The 16,312-nt window shown below is 38.0% G+C and overlaps 1 protein-coding gene across 2 annotated transcripts in view; it reads right to left on the reverse strand.

Annotated features, from left to right (window-relative positions):
* The window catches only part of LOC133663399 (porphobilinogen deaminase-like), a 29,541-nt gene that overhangs the window by 11,845 nt on the left and 1,384 nt on the right, over positions 1-16,312 (reverse strand). The window contains exons 2-13 of one of the 2 annotated variants that reach the window (XM_062067840.1): positions 14,334-14,463; positions 14,160-14,213; positions 13,844-13,916; positions 12,390-12,439; positions 9,200-9,255; positions 8,877-8,954; positions 5,457-5,534; positions 5,290-5,365; positions 4,111-4,224; positions 3,990-4,028; positions 3,802-3,921; positions 3,668-3,721 (exon numbers count right to left, since the gene is read on the reverse strand). In XM_062067840.1, coding sequence (XP_061923824.1) covers positions 3,668-3,721; positions 3,802-3,921; positions 3,990-4,028; positions 4,111-4,224; positions 5,290-5,365; positions 5,457-5,534; positions 8,877-8,954; positions 9,200-9,255; positions 12,390-12,439; positions 13,844-13,916; positions 14,160-14,213; positions 14,334-14,363 — 822 coding nt within the window. In that variant the 5' untranslated portion in view covers positions 14,364-14,463. The remainder of the gene's footprint in view (positions 1-3,667; positions 3,722-3,801; positions 3,922-3,989; positions 4,029-4,110; positions 4,225-5,289; positions 5,366-5,456; positions 5,535-8,876; positions 8,955-9,199; positions 9,256-12,389; positions 12,440-13,843; positions 13,917-14,159; positions 14,214-14,333; positions 14,464-16,312) is intronic. The other variant, XM_062067841.1, reaches the window with a different exon arrangement.

A 16,312-nucleotide genomic window follows, 5' to 3' on the forward strand; every position in this document is an offset into this window, starting at 1 on the left:
GTGTTGCTGCCATTACTTCTAAGTTAATGATTATTTGCAAAAAAATTTAATTTCTCAGTTCGAACATTAAATATCTTGTCTTTGCAGTGTATTCAATTTTGAAAAGGTTGAAAAGGATTTGCAAATCATTGTATTCTGTTTTTATTTACGATTTACACAACGTGCCAACTTCACTGGTTTTGGGTTTTGTAAAAAGCTACAAGAAATGCAACACAAAGTGCTTTACAAACTTAAAACAATGCCCCGATGACCCAGATTCCCCATTATTACATATGCACAGACAAATACCAAACACAAACACACACATATGCAACTATACGAACAAATGAATGCATGGCTGAGTACAGAGACATGTGAGTAAACACTATCACAGGAGCCATCTGCACCAGGACGCTGACACAAAGCACCCCCACAGCACGGCCCATAACCTCTGATGCAGATGGCTCCCTCTGAGGAACGCTGGAAAATAAAAATAATAAAACCTGTAAAAGTTAGAACCATGAGTAATGATAAAATACAAGTAAAACATGAACATTTGAAAAAAAAGGTTTAAAAAAATAAAATGAATAAACAGTAAATATATAATAAATAAATAGAACTAAATAAAATCTTGCATAAGTAATAAGATAAAAAGTAAAGTACAAATTAATTCCATCCATCCATCCATTTTCTCCCTCTTGTCCCGCTAGTGGTCGCGGGGTGTACTGGAGCCTAATTCAATAAAAAAAATTAATATTAGGACGGCGTGGTGGGTAGAGCAGCCGTGCCAGAAGAGCGGCCAAGCCAGAAACTTGAGGGTTCCAGGTTCGCTTCCCGCCTCTTGCCATCCATTGCTGTTGTGTCCTTAGGCAAGACACTTCACCCTTGCCCCCAGTGCAGTGAATGATGGTGGTTGGAGGGGCTGTAGGTGCAAATTGCCAGCCACGCTTCCATCAGTGTACCCCAGGGCAGCTGTGGCTACAAATGTAGCTTAGCACCCCCGTGTGTGAATGTGAGCGCTTTGAGTATCTAGTTGATAGAAAAGCGCTATTAAAAATCGAATACATTATTATTATTAGGAAAAAGCCAAATCAAAAACATGAACGTTCTCCGCAGCCCTGAGGACCTCAGGGCCCATGAAGAGGTCTCGATATATACAGTGATTTATTAGTTTACATATTCCCTAGTTTTTGTATGATTTGGTTCTAGGGGAAAATTTTCTGCAAAAATATGTCTTGGTTTTCATACACGGTCTTCCTTTTAGTAGGATTACACACATTAGTGACTCAATCTCTGCTTTATTCACTAAATATGGCTGCAATATAAGCCATCATAGAGCCAAATAAAGTTGTAGCATACAGTAATAGGCCAATCAAAATCAACAAGAGCATGCAAGTCTGTTTCCAGAGTGCCACTGAAGGCACCACACCCCGATGATAAGCCAAACAATCAAGAATTATATGGCATTTAGACACTGTCCTCCGTAGTTTATAGAGACAAAGCTGTCTGGCGCCTGTGTGTATTGCATCAGTTGATGTAAACGAAGTTGTGTGAGCACATAGTTGTTGTTGTTGTTTGCACGTTGGTGGATATAACACGAGTGCCAGCCCCTGATAGAGAAACCAGATGTCGTAGCAAAGTATGGGTGGCATTTGTGGGGCTCTCCCCCGTCCCCTCTTTCCTTCCTGCTCATTACCGTCAAGAGTCTTTAATGAAAAGGATAAAGTGACGTTAACTGTTCATTCATCTGTCATTTTTACGCATTTTCATTTTCCTATATGTGAAAATTTTATAAATATATCATTATTCTCTATAAAAAAGTTTGGAAGTACCGATCAGCCTTTTTGGTCTCTGATCCAACATGAATTTTTTGGCTTCAGATCTGATTTGCTACAATGTTGTTGTAGATTTTGAAACTAAAATAATAAACATACATTTTAATAATAAATGGATTAGATTTATATAGCGCTTTTCTAGACACTCAACGCGCTTCACAGAGAAGTGAGAACCCATCATTCATTTTTACAACTCATTCATTCATCATTCATTCTCCGGTGTGAGCGGCACCGGGGGCAAGGGTGAAGTGTCCTGCCCAAGGACACAACGGCAGCGATTTTTGGATGGTAAGAGGCGGGGAGCGAACCTGCAACCCTCAGGTTTCTGGCAAGGCCGCTCTACCCACTACGCCATGCGTAGAACAATGTCTCAACTCTCTTACAAAATACAATGTACTTGGTTTCTGTTCAGCTTGAATAACCGGTTTTAGGTGCAGACTTGAAAATTGGACAGTTTAAATTAACTGTCTCAAGTCTCAAAGTGCAATTTTGAAATAAAAAATTAATGTGAAAGTGTGTTTGTATGCAATATTCCATAATTACATAAATTATTATTTCTTCAAGTGAAACATAACAGCAAATATGTACCGTATTTTTCGGATTATAAGTCGCTCCGGAGTACACGTCGCACCGGCCGAAAATGCATAAAAAGAAGGAAAAAAACATATATACGTCGCACTCGAGTATAAGTCGCATTTTTGGGGGAAATTTTTTTGATAAAATCCAACACCAAGAATAGACATTTGAAAGGCAATTTAAAATAAATAAAGAATAGTGAACAACAGACTGAATAAGTGTACGTTATATGACGCATAAATAACCAACTGAGAACGTGCCTGGTATGTTAACGTAACATATTATGGTAAGAGTCGTTCAAATAACTATAACATATAGAACATGCTATACGTTTACCAAACAATCTGTCACTCCTGATCACTAAATCCGATGAAATCTTCTTCCTCGTTGTCGCTCCTCGTATGCGCTGTAGCGTCCTTTCTTTCTGCTGCTCGATCGCCGTTTTCTGCTGCATATTTCACTACGTCCAGCTTGTAATCTGTAGTACCGGTATATGATTTCCTTTTCGGTGCCATTTTTGTTCAGCCCTTCTCAGTTTTTAATAAGTTACCGCCAATGTTGATATGATCCATTTTAATAGCTACGGCAGTAGCATAAAGCATATAGCAGTTAGCATCCCATGACCCACAATGCACTTCTACCATGACCCTCCCCCGCCGAATTCTTATTGGTTAACGTGTGTGTGACGATTGCTGACGTGTGTATGACGATTGCTGACATTTGCTTTGTCTCTTCCGTGAATTAGATAAATAATATTATTTGATATTTTACGGTAATGTGTTAATAATTTCACACATAAATCGCTCCGGAGTATATGTCGCACCCACGGCCAAACTATGAAAAAAACTGCGATTTATAATCCGAAAAATACGGTAGGCACATTTTTCTCAAACCCATATTTTGTTAGTGTAGTCAGATAGATGTAACATACAGCGATTTTATTGTGAAAGCCGGAAATGTGCTCTTTGTGTTTTTGGAGCACTTGACGACAGTGCTGGGTGTAGGAGATAAGACCTGAATGAGTCGCTTGTGAAAAAAAAAATACCAATAGTGTTACATTGTAAACTGTTCCTCCGTACTAAACTAATCCAATCATGCCTTTATGAAACTTGCTTTGTACCCGGGGGCCATTGCATTAACCTTCCATCAAAATTTTAGACGACATAGTTTGCAGTCTTTGTAACAAAACTGTCAAATGTTAAATGTTTGCATTTGAATCTATTATTTTTGTTTAATTTTACAAACAAAACAGCACTAAGTGTCCTAACTGTTCTCACCTGAGAGTCTTTCACCTCTGTATGCACGGCCACAGGAACGCTGCAGCCCCCCTCCTACAAAGGACACTTACAGTGAACATACAGCGATGTCAGTACCCATACATGTCTATAATTAACATGATGGAGGTGTGTACCAGGTGCCTTAGAAAAGCTCTCTCAGCTATGCAGCGTAACACAGTGTCACCGTCATTTAGCACAGACAGCATCTCCAGGATGTCAGTATCCCTCGCTCGAACCTCCACTGCCAGAGCGCCCTAACGTCACATACGTTTATGATTTTAACACACGCACATAATTGATAAATACTGCAACCTGCTCCTACCTGTCCAACAGCATACATGCAGTCTTTGGGCTCCAGTATCTAGCAAGGACAGACACACTGTAAGATAACCGGTCAGCTTAGCAGGCGGAGAAGACTTAGTGTTATTGAAAAATAATTAAACCTGGCTGATCCGGTTCTCCCAACCCATCCTCCTGAGCCCTGCAGCAGCAAGAATGATGGCGGCAAAGTCGTCTTTCTCATCCAGCTTTTTTAACCTTGTGTTTAAGTTTCCACGCTGGAAATGAGCACTCAGGAAGAACACCTCCCAAACACCAATGATCAACAACATCATCAGACACAGGTGCACAATATAATATGGATTTGATTCAAATGTGTTGTAGGACAGTGGTCCCCAACCACCGGGCCGCGGTGTGGATCGATTGGTACCACAAGAAATTAAAACAAATTTTTATTTTTTTATTAAATCTACATAAAAAACACAAGATACACTTACAATTAGTGCACCAACCCAAAAAACCTCCCTCCCCCATTTACACTCATTCACACAAAAGGGATGTTTCTTTCTGTTACTAATATTTATGGTTCCTACATTATATATCAATATAGATCAATATAGTCTGCAGGGATACAGTCCGTAAGCACACATGATTGTATTTTTTTATGACCAAAAAAATAAATAAATAAAACTACCACCCCTCCCACCCGGTCCGTGGGACACATTTTCAAGCGTTGACCGGTCCGCAGTTACAAAAAGGTTGGGGACCACTGTTGTAGGACACATTTGCTATCGCAGATAAATTACAGTGGTATCTGGAAATTAAGTGATTCTAGAAAGAATCACTTAATTTCTATAGTTTTCAATAACATTTTTGCAAATTGTTTGCCCTGGTTTTTGTATGGCCTACTGCCCTACTGTCAATTGCCGTATGGCCACACATTGCAAATAAACTAGTCTGTTTGCCCTTGTACCAAATTGCGTATACCCAAATCGATTGGGCCAACGAAAGTTGTGAGTGCCAGCAATTTGCCAAAGAAGATGAGAAGCACTATTGAATTAAGAAAATGGCATATGCTTGGCTCTCCCCTTGCCTTATTCCCCCATTGCCAACAAAAGTCTTAATTAAATGGATTTACATCAGTTATTTTGTGAAAATTTGTGTCGGTTTTCATACAATTCGACCTTCATCTGATCTTTTATAACGAATTGCTAATAAAAAACCGAGGTACAGCGCTCAGAAAAATGTTACTCTAAAAGAGTAGCTAATGTTCTGTTTGGAATAGTTATCCATATGAAGAGTCCACTCTGACCTATAATTGTGCTTCATCTACAAAAGGATACAATATCTTTAAACTCCAGATGAGGGAATTTTTTCTTCAACTGAGCAGCACGACGCAGTGAACTGGTGCCAATCACACTGCACAAATACACAACATGAAGTTGTATTTTCCATAAGTGACACCCATATGCACGTACTGTAAATGGGTGTATTAGCAAGCGGAGTGCACCTGTTTTCTGAAAGAGTCTCCAAGGATTTTCCTACATTTTTTGGATGCAACACCACTGCATCGTGAGGATTCTCTCTCCTAAAAGAAAGCAAAAAAGACCTTGTTACAGTGAAACCTACAAACAAAAGTTGTGCAAGTCGGAATTTGAGCAAAAACATTCAGAAATAATGTAAAAGTCACACATAGACTTGGCAGTCAAAATGGCATGTAGCTTTGATATTCTCTCAATTCAGGCAGTGTAAGATTAACTTGCCTTGTTTTTATTTTCTCTGTTTATAATTTGTGACCTGTATTGTAGTCCTGTAGGAAACACAGATATACTTTGACTGTTAATGTTAGCAGTAGCTAACCGTCTGGCCATTGCAGGGTCTTTGCAGGTTCCAACAAGTTAAATTTAAGACTTTTTTAAAAACCATAATTTAAGACCTTTTCACATCAATATGGACAAAAAAGTACAACGACAAAGGAAAATCAGAGGGCCAGAATGAATTGTAAGTATATTAATTAATTCACTGCTCTTTCACATTGGAAAACCAAATGGTTAAACTAACTAAATACATCAGAAGCCTCTCTATTGTAATGTAATTGAAAAAACCTATTAGCAAAGATCATAAAATGTTTCGGATTTGCCATGGAAATGTTTTCTTGCAAAAGGTGCAGTGTGCTTTATATCAAGTGTTTCCATGTAACAACAACAACCAGAACTTCAGAAATGATAGCAAAAAGCAAAACAATCTATTGTTTTTTAAAGGTAAGTTAGCATCGCCGCTAAAGCTAAATGGTTAACTTTTGCAGTGTTTTTGCAGCTGTCAGAATTGAGCATACAGATAAAAATATCTACAGTATTACTGTATCCGCGAAAAAGTTGTGAAAAACAGAGTGCAGACAGAGCGTTTGTCTAAAAAGAAAGAAGGTGATTATGGCTTGCAAGCCTCAAACAGAATTTGGATGTGAATAATGTGGATAACATTTAAATTTGCTTAGCTCATTTTGTATCTCATATTTACCTGTTCTTTTGTGACTTATATGAAAAAATATCACTAATAAACAAGGAAAAGTTTTTATTTAAGCATGACAAGATGACATTCGCAAATCTTCCTTGCGTTTCCCAACCATAAACTGAGTAGACACTCAACAGACAACTTGGAGAAAAGATTAAGTACCGTATTTTCCGCACTATAAGGCGCACCTAAAAACCTCCAATTTTCTCAAAAGCTGACATTGCGCCTTATAATCCGGTGCGCCTTATATATGGACCAATATTGAGCCACAACAAACCTAAACTTCATTTTCATAAAGTTTAGGTCTCGCAACTACGGTAAACAGCCGCCAACTTCATTTTCCCCCGTAGAAGAAGAAGTTCTTCTTCTACGGTAAGAAGCCGCCCCCGTAGAAGAAGAAGAAGCGCGCGGTGCATGCTGGGATATATGACTGCGCGAGGCGTGCCGTTTTGATTTCCATTTGTTTGTTTATGTAAAGACCCCAAAATGGCTCCTATTAAGAGACACGCTTACGATGCAGAGTTTAAACTTAAGACGATCAGTCACGCCAGTAGAACACGGGAATAGAGCAGCAGCAGCACTGACTCGATTAATGACGACTTTGACGATGTTGGATGCCGTATCCGCCCAACTGTTTAATACGGACACTGAAGAAGAAGAATTTGAGGGATTCGTGGATGAGGAATAACTTCATAAAGTGAGCTTTACATGTTTATTTTGAGTGTTGTGTTGTGTGACATTAACGTTTGAGCAACGTTGAGTTATTGATATATTGTTATTGCTCTGCACTATTTCGAGTGTTACTATATTGTGATTGCACTAACGTTTGATTTACCGTAACAGTATCATTGTTTTTTACGCGTTTATTGAATCAGGGAAAAGTACCCCTCCACTATGTGATATAAATGTTGCACTACATGTTATACCTTGCTGTTGTTAAACGATAAACAAAACACCACGTCACTGACTTTACCTCGGGGAAAATAATAAAACAGCTGTTTATTCACTTTGGGAGTGAACAGAGTTGTAAGAACGCTGGTTTGTAATCTATTAATGAAGTTTGACTGACCTATCTGACTGTTTTGTTGACATACCCTTTAGCGCAGCTCCATCTAATGGATGCATAGGTGCGCCTTATAATCCGGTGCGCCTTATATATGAACAAAGTTTTGAAATATGCCATTCATTGAAGGTGGGCCTTATAATCCGGTGCGCTTTATAGTGCGGAAAATACGGTACCTGAAATTGTTGGAATAAAAAGTAAATTATATAAAAGAGTTATGATTTTTTTTATAGCTTTACTGCTGTGAGCATACTACTACGACAGAGAAATTAGCGTGTGTAATAGTATGATTTCACCAGTAAACATCTGATATTGATCACCTTTGGCAATTGACCCCACATAACCCTCCTTTGGGGAGGGGTTAAGTTGATCCTTGACTGTATAGTTGTGCAAGTGTTTGTGGCGTTTCAGCATCTTTTGACACGGACTTATCCTGGACTTTTTACTTTTACATTATCATTCCATTGACTTTCACCACAATGTTTACAAACGCTTCCCTCCTCGATGGGTCCACAACTGGGTTCTAAACACTGTATACTTTTCCATCCACCGGCTTCAATCATGCATTAATTTGATTGTTCTGGAGCCACAAATCGTTAAAGTTGTACTTACGCATCTTATGCAAGTAATATAGCCTTGCTGTGGGCTTTAGTTAAGTTTTATCCACTGCTATGCTAAGCTGTAACAACACAGCACACAAGCTGATGGTGTGTGATAAATTCTGACCGGACAGCACAAGTAGCCTACTTTAGTTGTTTTCTAGTTACATTATAGCATCCACAAAAATCGAAACATTTAAAAGAAAGACTGAAGTGTATGCATGTTTTAAATAAAAGTAACGTTATTAGATTTTTAAGACATTTCAAAATCGTATTTGAGACCTTTTATGAGCTTTTAAGATAATTGCTGACATTTTTAGGCCTTAATTTCAAATTGTTGGATTTAAAACTTTAAGATCCCGCAGATACCCTGTAGTAAGCAAAAAACAGGGCCAAAACGTGAATTCAGTTGTGAGGGGGACACAACTGCTTTGAGTAAGGGAAGCATGACTCGAAGGGATTCGATGCATGTTTTTGGATTAATATGGATACACAGGAAATTAATTGTTCAATAATTATTTTTTTGTACAAAATAACAAAATTAACAGACAGAAATTAATAACTATTATTAGTTTTTTGTAAATCACATGATGATTTTGTTGAATGTCTACCGGCAAAAATCTGCTCACAGAATCTCAAAAGACCTTAGTCTAGCCTCAAAGGACTAACTTCTCACGTTTGTTTTCTTTTTTGCCTTTCTAATATACATGTATGAACAACTGACACACAACATCACACAGTTTGATGTATGACTCACTTGAGCACAGCTGCAATGGTGAATCCTGGAGGCAGAGTGGTGGGAAGGTCCTTCAGTGAATGGACGACCAGATCCACCCTGAGGGACACAGAGAGAGACAGTCATGTCGACATGCCCCACTTCCTCACAGTATAATACAACCATTTAGAATGGGTTTAAATCCCTTTAAATGCCTATGCTCTATCTCAAGCTGTAGAAGAAATCAAAAGGTTGTAAGTCAAGTGTTTCTCATTCATCTGCAGTACATGCTGCTTTGGAACTTGATTCATACCAACTCAGTTAGTACCAGCAAATATAAATATGCAGGTTTCCAAAATACTTACATATTTTTCTCCAGAGCATTTTCCAACTCTTTGGTGAACAAACTCTTCTCTCCAATCTGTATTAAACAAAAAAATATGTGTTTCATTGTAATTTTAGAACCATTTAATGGAATCTTATAATCACACAAAGTCATAGAGTGATGAATGGAATCTCATGATGACTGATTTGTAATGAGCAGGGTTGTCAAATGTATCAATACTTTGATACAAACACGCACAAAATACATTGATGCTTACTTTTCCTCTGCGAACCATGTCAATTCTCAGCCCGTTAGCAGTGAGTCAGCGCTAAAGAAGAACGCCTGACGTTTCCCATATGTTTACTTACTGTCACAAATGCAAATTTGGCGCTTCCGATTCACCCTCGCTCATAAACAAATTATGATGGAACTGAGGCAGAGTAGCATAACTAAGTGTAGCGTAACTCCGAATTACAACTCACCTCATACACGCCTGGTTTGCCTGAGTATGATCTGTGATACACTTTAGTGACTTTGTCTCTTTAACGTGTAGACTTACATACTAAAAGTAAAAGAGAGGTTTATCTTCCATTATACTGTGCATGTATTTGGCAATCAAATACAAGCATTCACAAAAGCATTCGCTGCGCAAGTGAGAGCGCACCAGGGAGTGTGTATTACCACAGCGTACAGAAAACTTCCAGAAGTGTGCAACCCAACCTTTATCGATTTTAAAAGTACAAAGACAGCTTAGAGACACTTATCTGTCATTTGGCAACACTTTGAACACCACTAGTTTACTTATTACACCAAGAAGACAAAGTGTGGCTTAGGGGGCATTTGTTGAATGCAACTATTTTTTATGAGTCTGTGGCATATTGTAGGAATAAAATAAACAAAATAACAAAAAAGGGAAATAGAGCAAAAAGGCATAAAGTACTGAGAAAAGGCTAAGAAATCAATATAAGTATATCAATTATTATATATTATTACTGTACAATAATATTAACAAAAACACAAAGATTGGTCTTTAAATTACAAATTACATGATGACGTCATGCTACCATATTGAAAGAATACTAAGAACAATATTGTTTTTAATATTGTGGCAAATAGTGGCTATTGTTGTTATTTATGACCATACTAAGCACAGTATTGTTTATTTCATATACTGTACTCGGAGGCAATAAGTCATCGCTGTTCTTTTCTGAACAAATAATTACCTCTTGGCAGCTGCTACTGAGATTTGAATTTTGTGCAAAATGGTGTTAAAGTTAAAGTGTTAAAGTGCCAATGATTGTCACACGCACTCTAGGTGCGGTGAAATTATCCTCTGCATTTCACCCAATCCCCCACAGGGGAGCAGTGAGCAGCAGCTGTGGCCGCACCCGGGAATCATTTGGTGATTAATGCTGGTGATGTTAAGGCACAGTGATCTGAATACTTAATAGTTTTTGAATGAAGCAGCGAATTTAAACTTTATACATGGGTTCAGGTTTTTTTTCATCATGGTATTGAATAAAATTCACAGGTATCTGTGTCAGCTACTGAAATTGTAATATCGTGGCAATTAAAGTATTGAGTGTGCCCAATAGGCAGTATCTTAAAGGCCTACTGAAATGAGATTTTCTTATTTAAACAGGGATAGCAGATCCATTCTGTGTGTCATACTTGATCAGTTCGCGATATTGCCATATTTTTGCTGAAAGGATTTAGTAGACAACATCAACGATAGAGTTCGCAACCTTTGGTCGCTGATAAAAAAGCCTTGCCTGTACCGGAAATAGCGTGACGTCACAGGTTGTGGAGCTCCTCACATCTGCACATTGTTTACAATCATGGCGACAAGCAGCGAGAGCGATTCGGACCGAGAAAGCGACGATTTCCCCATTAATTTGAGCGAGGATGAAAGATTTGTGGATGAGGAAAGTGAGAGTGAAGGATTAGAGGCCAGTGGAAGCGATTCAGATAGGGAAAATTCTGTGAGAGGCGGGTGGGGCCTGATATTCAGCTGGGAATGACTAAAACAGTAAATAAACACAAGACATATATATACTCTATTAGCCACAACACAACCAGGCTTATATTTAATATGCCACAAATTAATCCAGCATAACAAACACCTCCCCCCTCCCGTCCATATAACCCGCCAATACAAATCAAACACCCGCACAACACGCTCAATCCCACAGCCCAAAGTACCGTTCACCTCTGCAAAGTTCATACAGCACATATATTTCCCCAAAGTTACGTACGTGACATGCACATAGCGGCACGCACGGACGGGCAAGCAATCAAATGTTTGGAAGAAAGCTGCGTACTCACGGTAGCGCGTCTGCTATCCAACTCAAAGTCCTCCTGGTTGTGTTGCTGTAGCCAGCCGCTAATACACCGATCCCAGCAACAGTTTTCTTCTTTGCTGTCTTCATTGTCCATTAAACAAATTGCAAAAGATTCACCAACACAGATGTCCAGAATACTGTGGACATGCATATAGCGGCACGCACGTACGGGCAAGCGATCAAATGTTTGGAAGCTGCGTACTCACGGTAGCGCGTATCCAACTCAAAGTCTTCCTGGTAAGAGTCTCTGTTGTCCCATCTCCACAAGCATGCGTATCCAACTCAAAGTCCTCCTGGTAAGAGTCTCTGTTGTCCAAGTTCCCCACAGGCCAATGGTAAAGCTTGACTGTCATCGTTCCGGAATGTAAACAATGAGAAACACCGGCTACGACGTAGCCGCTACGTGTTTGTGTTGCTGCAGCCGGCCGCTAATACACCGCTTCCCACCTACAGCTTTCTTCTGTGCTATCTCCATTGTTCATTAAACAAATTGCAAAAGATTCACCAACACAGATGTCCAGAATACTGTGGAATTTTGCGATGAAAACAGACAACTTAATAGCTGGCCACAATGGTGTCCCAAAATGTCCGCTACAATCCAGGACGTCACGCGCAAACGTCATCATACCGAGACGTTTTCAGCAGGATATTTCACGGGAAATTTAAAATTGCACTTTACTAATCTAACCCGGCCGTATTGGCATGTGTTGCAATGTTAAGATTTCATCATCGATATATAAACTATCAGACTGCGTGGTCGGTAGTAGTGGGTTTCAGTAGGCCTTTAAGAACAGTTTGATTGTTACAGTGGTGTATACATTTTCAATTCAATATATAAAGAGATCATGACTAGTACTTTTTAATGTGCACATTGATGACAAGTCTTACCTTTGATAAAGCTGTGTCAAGGATTTTATCTCCAATCGTGGACATACCCACTAAAAGAGAGAAGACAGTGACAATCAATGACAAGTATTGGTTCCAACGGTTTCGCAACTTTTCGGTGTTCGCAGTTTCTGGTAGTGGTAGTTACGGTAGTATTAATATTTAAACACAAATGAATTGCAATGCCACATTGAAATTAGTTTAAAAAAACTTAAGATTAGAATATCGTTCATTGCAGTGGCATCACTCACAGTATCACCTATTTTAGTGATATCATTTTGTTGGACCAACTCAAATGTAGTATGCGGGCAATTTTTAAACTTGTTGGATTTAATAACTGTATTAGTGTTATTACTAGTTTTAAGAGTTTAATTTAAGAGTTTGTCAAATGTGTTTTTTTAAATTTTCATTTATTTCAGTGATTGATCAGTTTTAAGTTTTGAGAAGACAATTACAGATAAAAGGGGAGCCCAGTTTACTGCGACTTAAAAAACTTGAAAATTAAAGAACATTTTGTTCGACAATGTCATAGAGATAGGATAAATTGTATTTATCCTGCAATGGGGAATTTGTAGATTAATAAATTAGCATCATCATCCAATTTGCATAATTAGCCATTAGGCATAAATTATCTATGTGGCGTGCAAAACGGAGCTATTTGGTTTGTGTAAAAAAAAATTGGCAAAATGATCTCAAATTTTAAACCCTATTCAACAACAGAACATTAAGTTATTGACTTCCGTTTCTTGGTTACATTTTGTGCAGCGATAAACGCTTTTAAATGCATCTTATAACATGCATGTGCGATTTAAAAACAAACACATTCATGATGTTTCCTGGGCTGCATATAAGTGTGCACCGATTTTAAAGCTAATGTACACGTCACTGTGCGTCTATTGTATTATTATATTGATGATCAGATGTGTTATTATGCTTGACTAATGTAATACTGTATATCATTATTGTATGCTTGTTCGAAATTAACTAACACAACCATTACTGTAACCATAAATCAGCTTTGATATGTGCGTACGAGATGTCTTAAGATGCAGCGTTACGATGTCATCTACTGTATGGAGTTGCAACAACAAGCTACCAGATGCCAAATCTTTCTGTGTAATTATGAATGAATTAATGTATGGGAAACACTGACAAGGATGCAACAAATAACTTTTTCACCAGTACATAGGGAAGGGGAAAAAATTATACATTTTATTTACAAGTACTTTTCTGAAAACTCAAAGACCCTTTAAAAGAACCAAAAAAGTTGAATTAGTAGAATCAAAAAAAAAATGCAAACAGAAATAACAGTCTTTCACCGAAAAACTGAAAAAAACTAGGCATTGAATAAAGTTGGATGCATCAAAGACTAAACGCTAGATTAAAAAGATGAGTTTTGAAATAGGACAAATAACCAAATGGATTTCCTGAGTCATTGAAGGAAGCAGTTTTCTTACCAATTTCCAAAATTATATCAGGGTACAGCTCCTTAATTTTGTCAGCAACACTGTCAGTCTGAATGAGAGCCAACTACAAGAAAAAGACAACAGTGTTCCTTTAGTTAGACAGATTTGAACAAAACAAAACTACATGCAGAGTAATTGCAAATGTGTGTTTCTAAAATGGCAATAGATGGATGTAGTTATGTCTATAAGTAGCTCTGCTGAGTTTAAAGGGACAACACAAAAGCAACATATTATAGATTTCAGGGGAGGTGGAAATCTCAAACTTAGTTTACTGTTGTCGAAATACAAAATTTAAGCGTGCATTTACCTGACTCTTTCGGGTTCCGATGCGAAAGATACGGCGAACTTTACCATCCCCATTCTGCAAGAATTTTAAAAAGAGTTTTAGATTTCACATTCCTCTTCAGTCAACCTGTTGCTTCGATACAGCTCTTTCTTAGCATCCTTTATCAGGCGTCACTAAACCAGTATCCAACCTCACCCTGATATACTTGAACAGTCCTTCCTCCATTACTAGGCTTCTGCACTGTAGAAGCTATTGTGTCAGCCTGCTGAGTCGTAGCGCAGACCAGTGCTGAGGTCATATAGCCTTTCTATACTGAACAGTAGACCTAAAAAAAGAGAAGACAAACCCTCTTTTTTCAGAACCTCCGCCCCAATAGCTCTCTGGTGCCAAAAGATAAGTACAAGTCATCCAAGTCCGTTATGAGAAGAAGGGAGCGGTCACATATAAGGTGTGGTCACAAACTTTTTTGAACAATTTTCAATAAAGTAGTGAATTTAAAACGACATGGGTTCAGTTGTTTTTCATTTCCATTGTGGTATCAATAAATTATAAAATTGTTGAAATTCACAACTACCCCTACCAACTACTGACATTCTGGTATCGTGGCAACCCTAGTACGTCGACTTACCAGTGCCCAAACTCACTCAAGTTTTTTGGGATACATGACAAATGGCGTCTCCCTTGCTAGGATTAGCTAATGGCTAGAGATCAACATAATTTAGTTTTTTCCAAACATAGGAACAAAGAAAGTGAAGGACGGTGCCGAGAAGAAGTAGTGAATGATTTTCATTGAAATAAAAAAAGAAATAGTTGTACCAAGGTGTATGTGTAGCTGATTTGAAGAAGCAGTACAAGCACAGCACTGGTACAATAATCTGCAATATTCTGAAGACGACTTAAATGATAGCGCCAGCAAACTGCGTTAAAATAATTATTAAATAGTGAACTTTTATCCAAGAAATTATATAGACGCTGAAACTGGACGTAGAATGCAATAATGGCATTTCAATTAAGTTTAAAAGAGTACATTGATTTAGGATAGGAGTATTCTGGATTACCAGCTACAACACAGAAACGATTAACCTCATAAACTGGGTACCACTGTATAAGATTAGTTTATGCAGTTGCAGGCAAAATATTTTATTGTCATTGTACAGGTGAAACAAAAATGTTTAATATCGTATTAAAGCACGTCATGTCAGCAAATCAACTTCAAATGTGAAATTAATATGTGATATAAAGTCATTACATGCAAAGTGAAAAATTATTTGTTTGGTTTACTGTTTTTGAAAATCCCTAATTTTTTGAGATTTTCAATTTGAGGTTTTCATAAGATCTTAGCCATAATCATCAAAACTATATCAAAAGAAGGTTTAAAATATATTGAGTTGCATGTTATGAGCTTATGTATGCGTGTATGTTCAGTAGGGCATGGTAAAGGAGTTTTGTGCGCATACACAATGGCGGAGTGGACGGGTGCGTGCTACATATCGTCTTGTTTTCCGCCGGCGCGGTTGTGAAAGTGCTTGATTTAATATGCAGCGGATTTGATATGCAGCGGAGCCTGCTTTTTTAATGTTATTATCGCAGAAGATCATCCTCATTTAATCGTGGCAACCAAAAATCGTCATCCTGATTAAAATTATATTAGTTGTGCAACCTTATTTTAGAGGATACATTATTTTGTTCCAAATACTTAAAAACAAATCTGGCCTGCTCGATAGACACAGATTTTCAGCAGAGTCCTTGCTCTGATAAATCAAAATGTATTCTTCATAATAATGTTGTTATACTGAAGCGAACCAATAATAAATCAAATAAGAGTAAATATGAAATAAGTAATCTTACCTTTATGCAACATATGTCAAAGTGATGCTTCACATTTGAGCGTTTCATTGAGAAAATGTTATCATTGCATATTAGACACACCGCCGAACCTGCTCTGTCCACAACGGCAAATTCCTCTGTCCATTCATCCTGAAATGTATGGTACTCGTCATCTTTTTTCTTTTCACCATTTTCTTTTCAAAAGGGTTTTATTCAAAGACTACTGAGCTGAATAATTGTTTGAAAGGCAGGGTGTTTACTTATTGACCTTTACAACACATGTAACTGTGATTGGCTCAAGCATTGCGGGTAGCTGGAGCCAAACTCAGGCCTGAACTGACAGTGGA

Source organism: Entelurus aequoreus, linkage group LG13 (assembly GCF_033978785.1).
Source record: "Entelurus aequoreus isolate RoL-2023_Sb linkage group LG13, RoL_Eaeq_v1.1, whole genome shotgun sequence".
NCBI lineage: Eukaryota > Metazoa > Chordata > Actinopteri > Syngnathiformes > Syngnathidae > Entelurus > Entelurus aequoreus.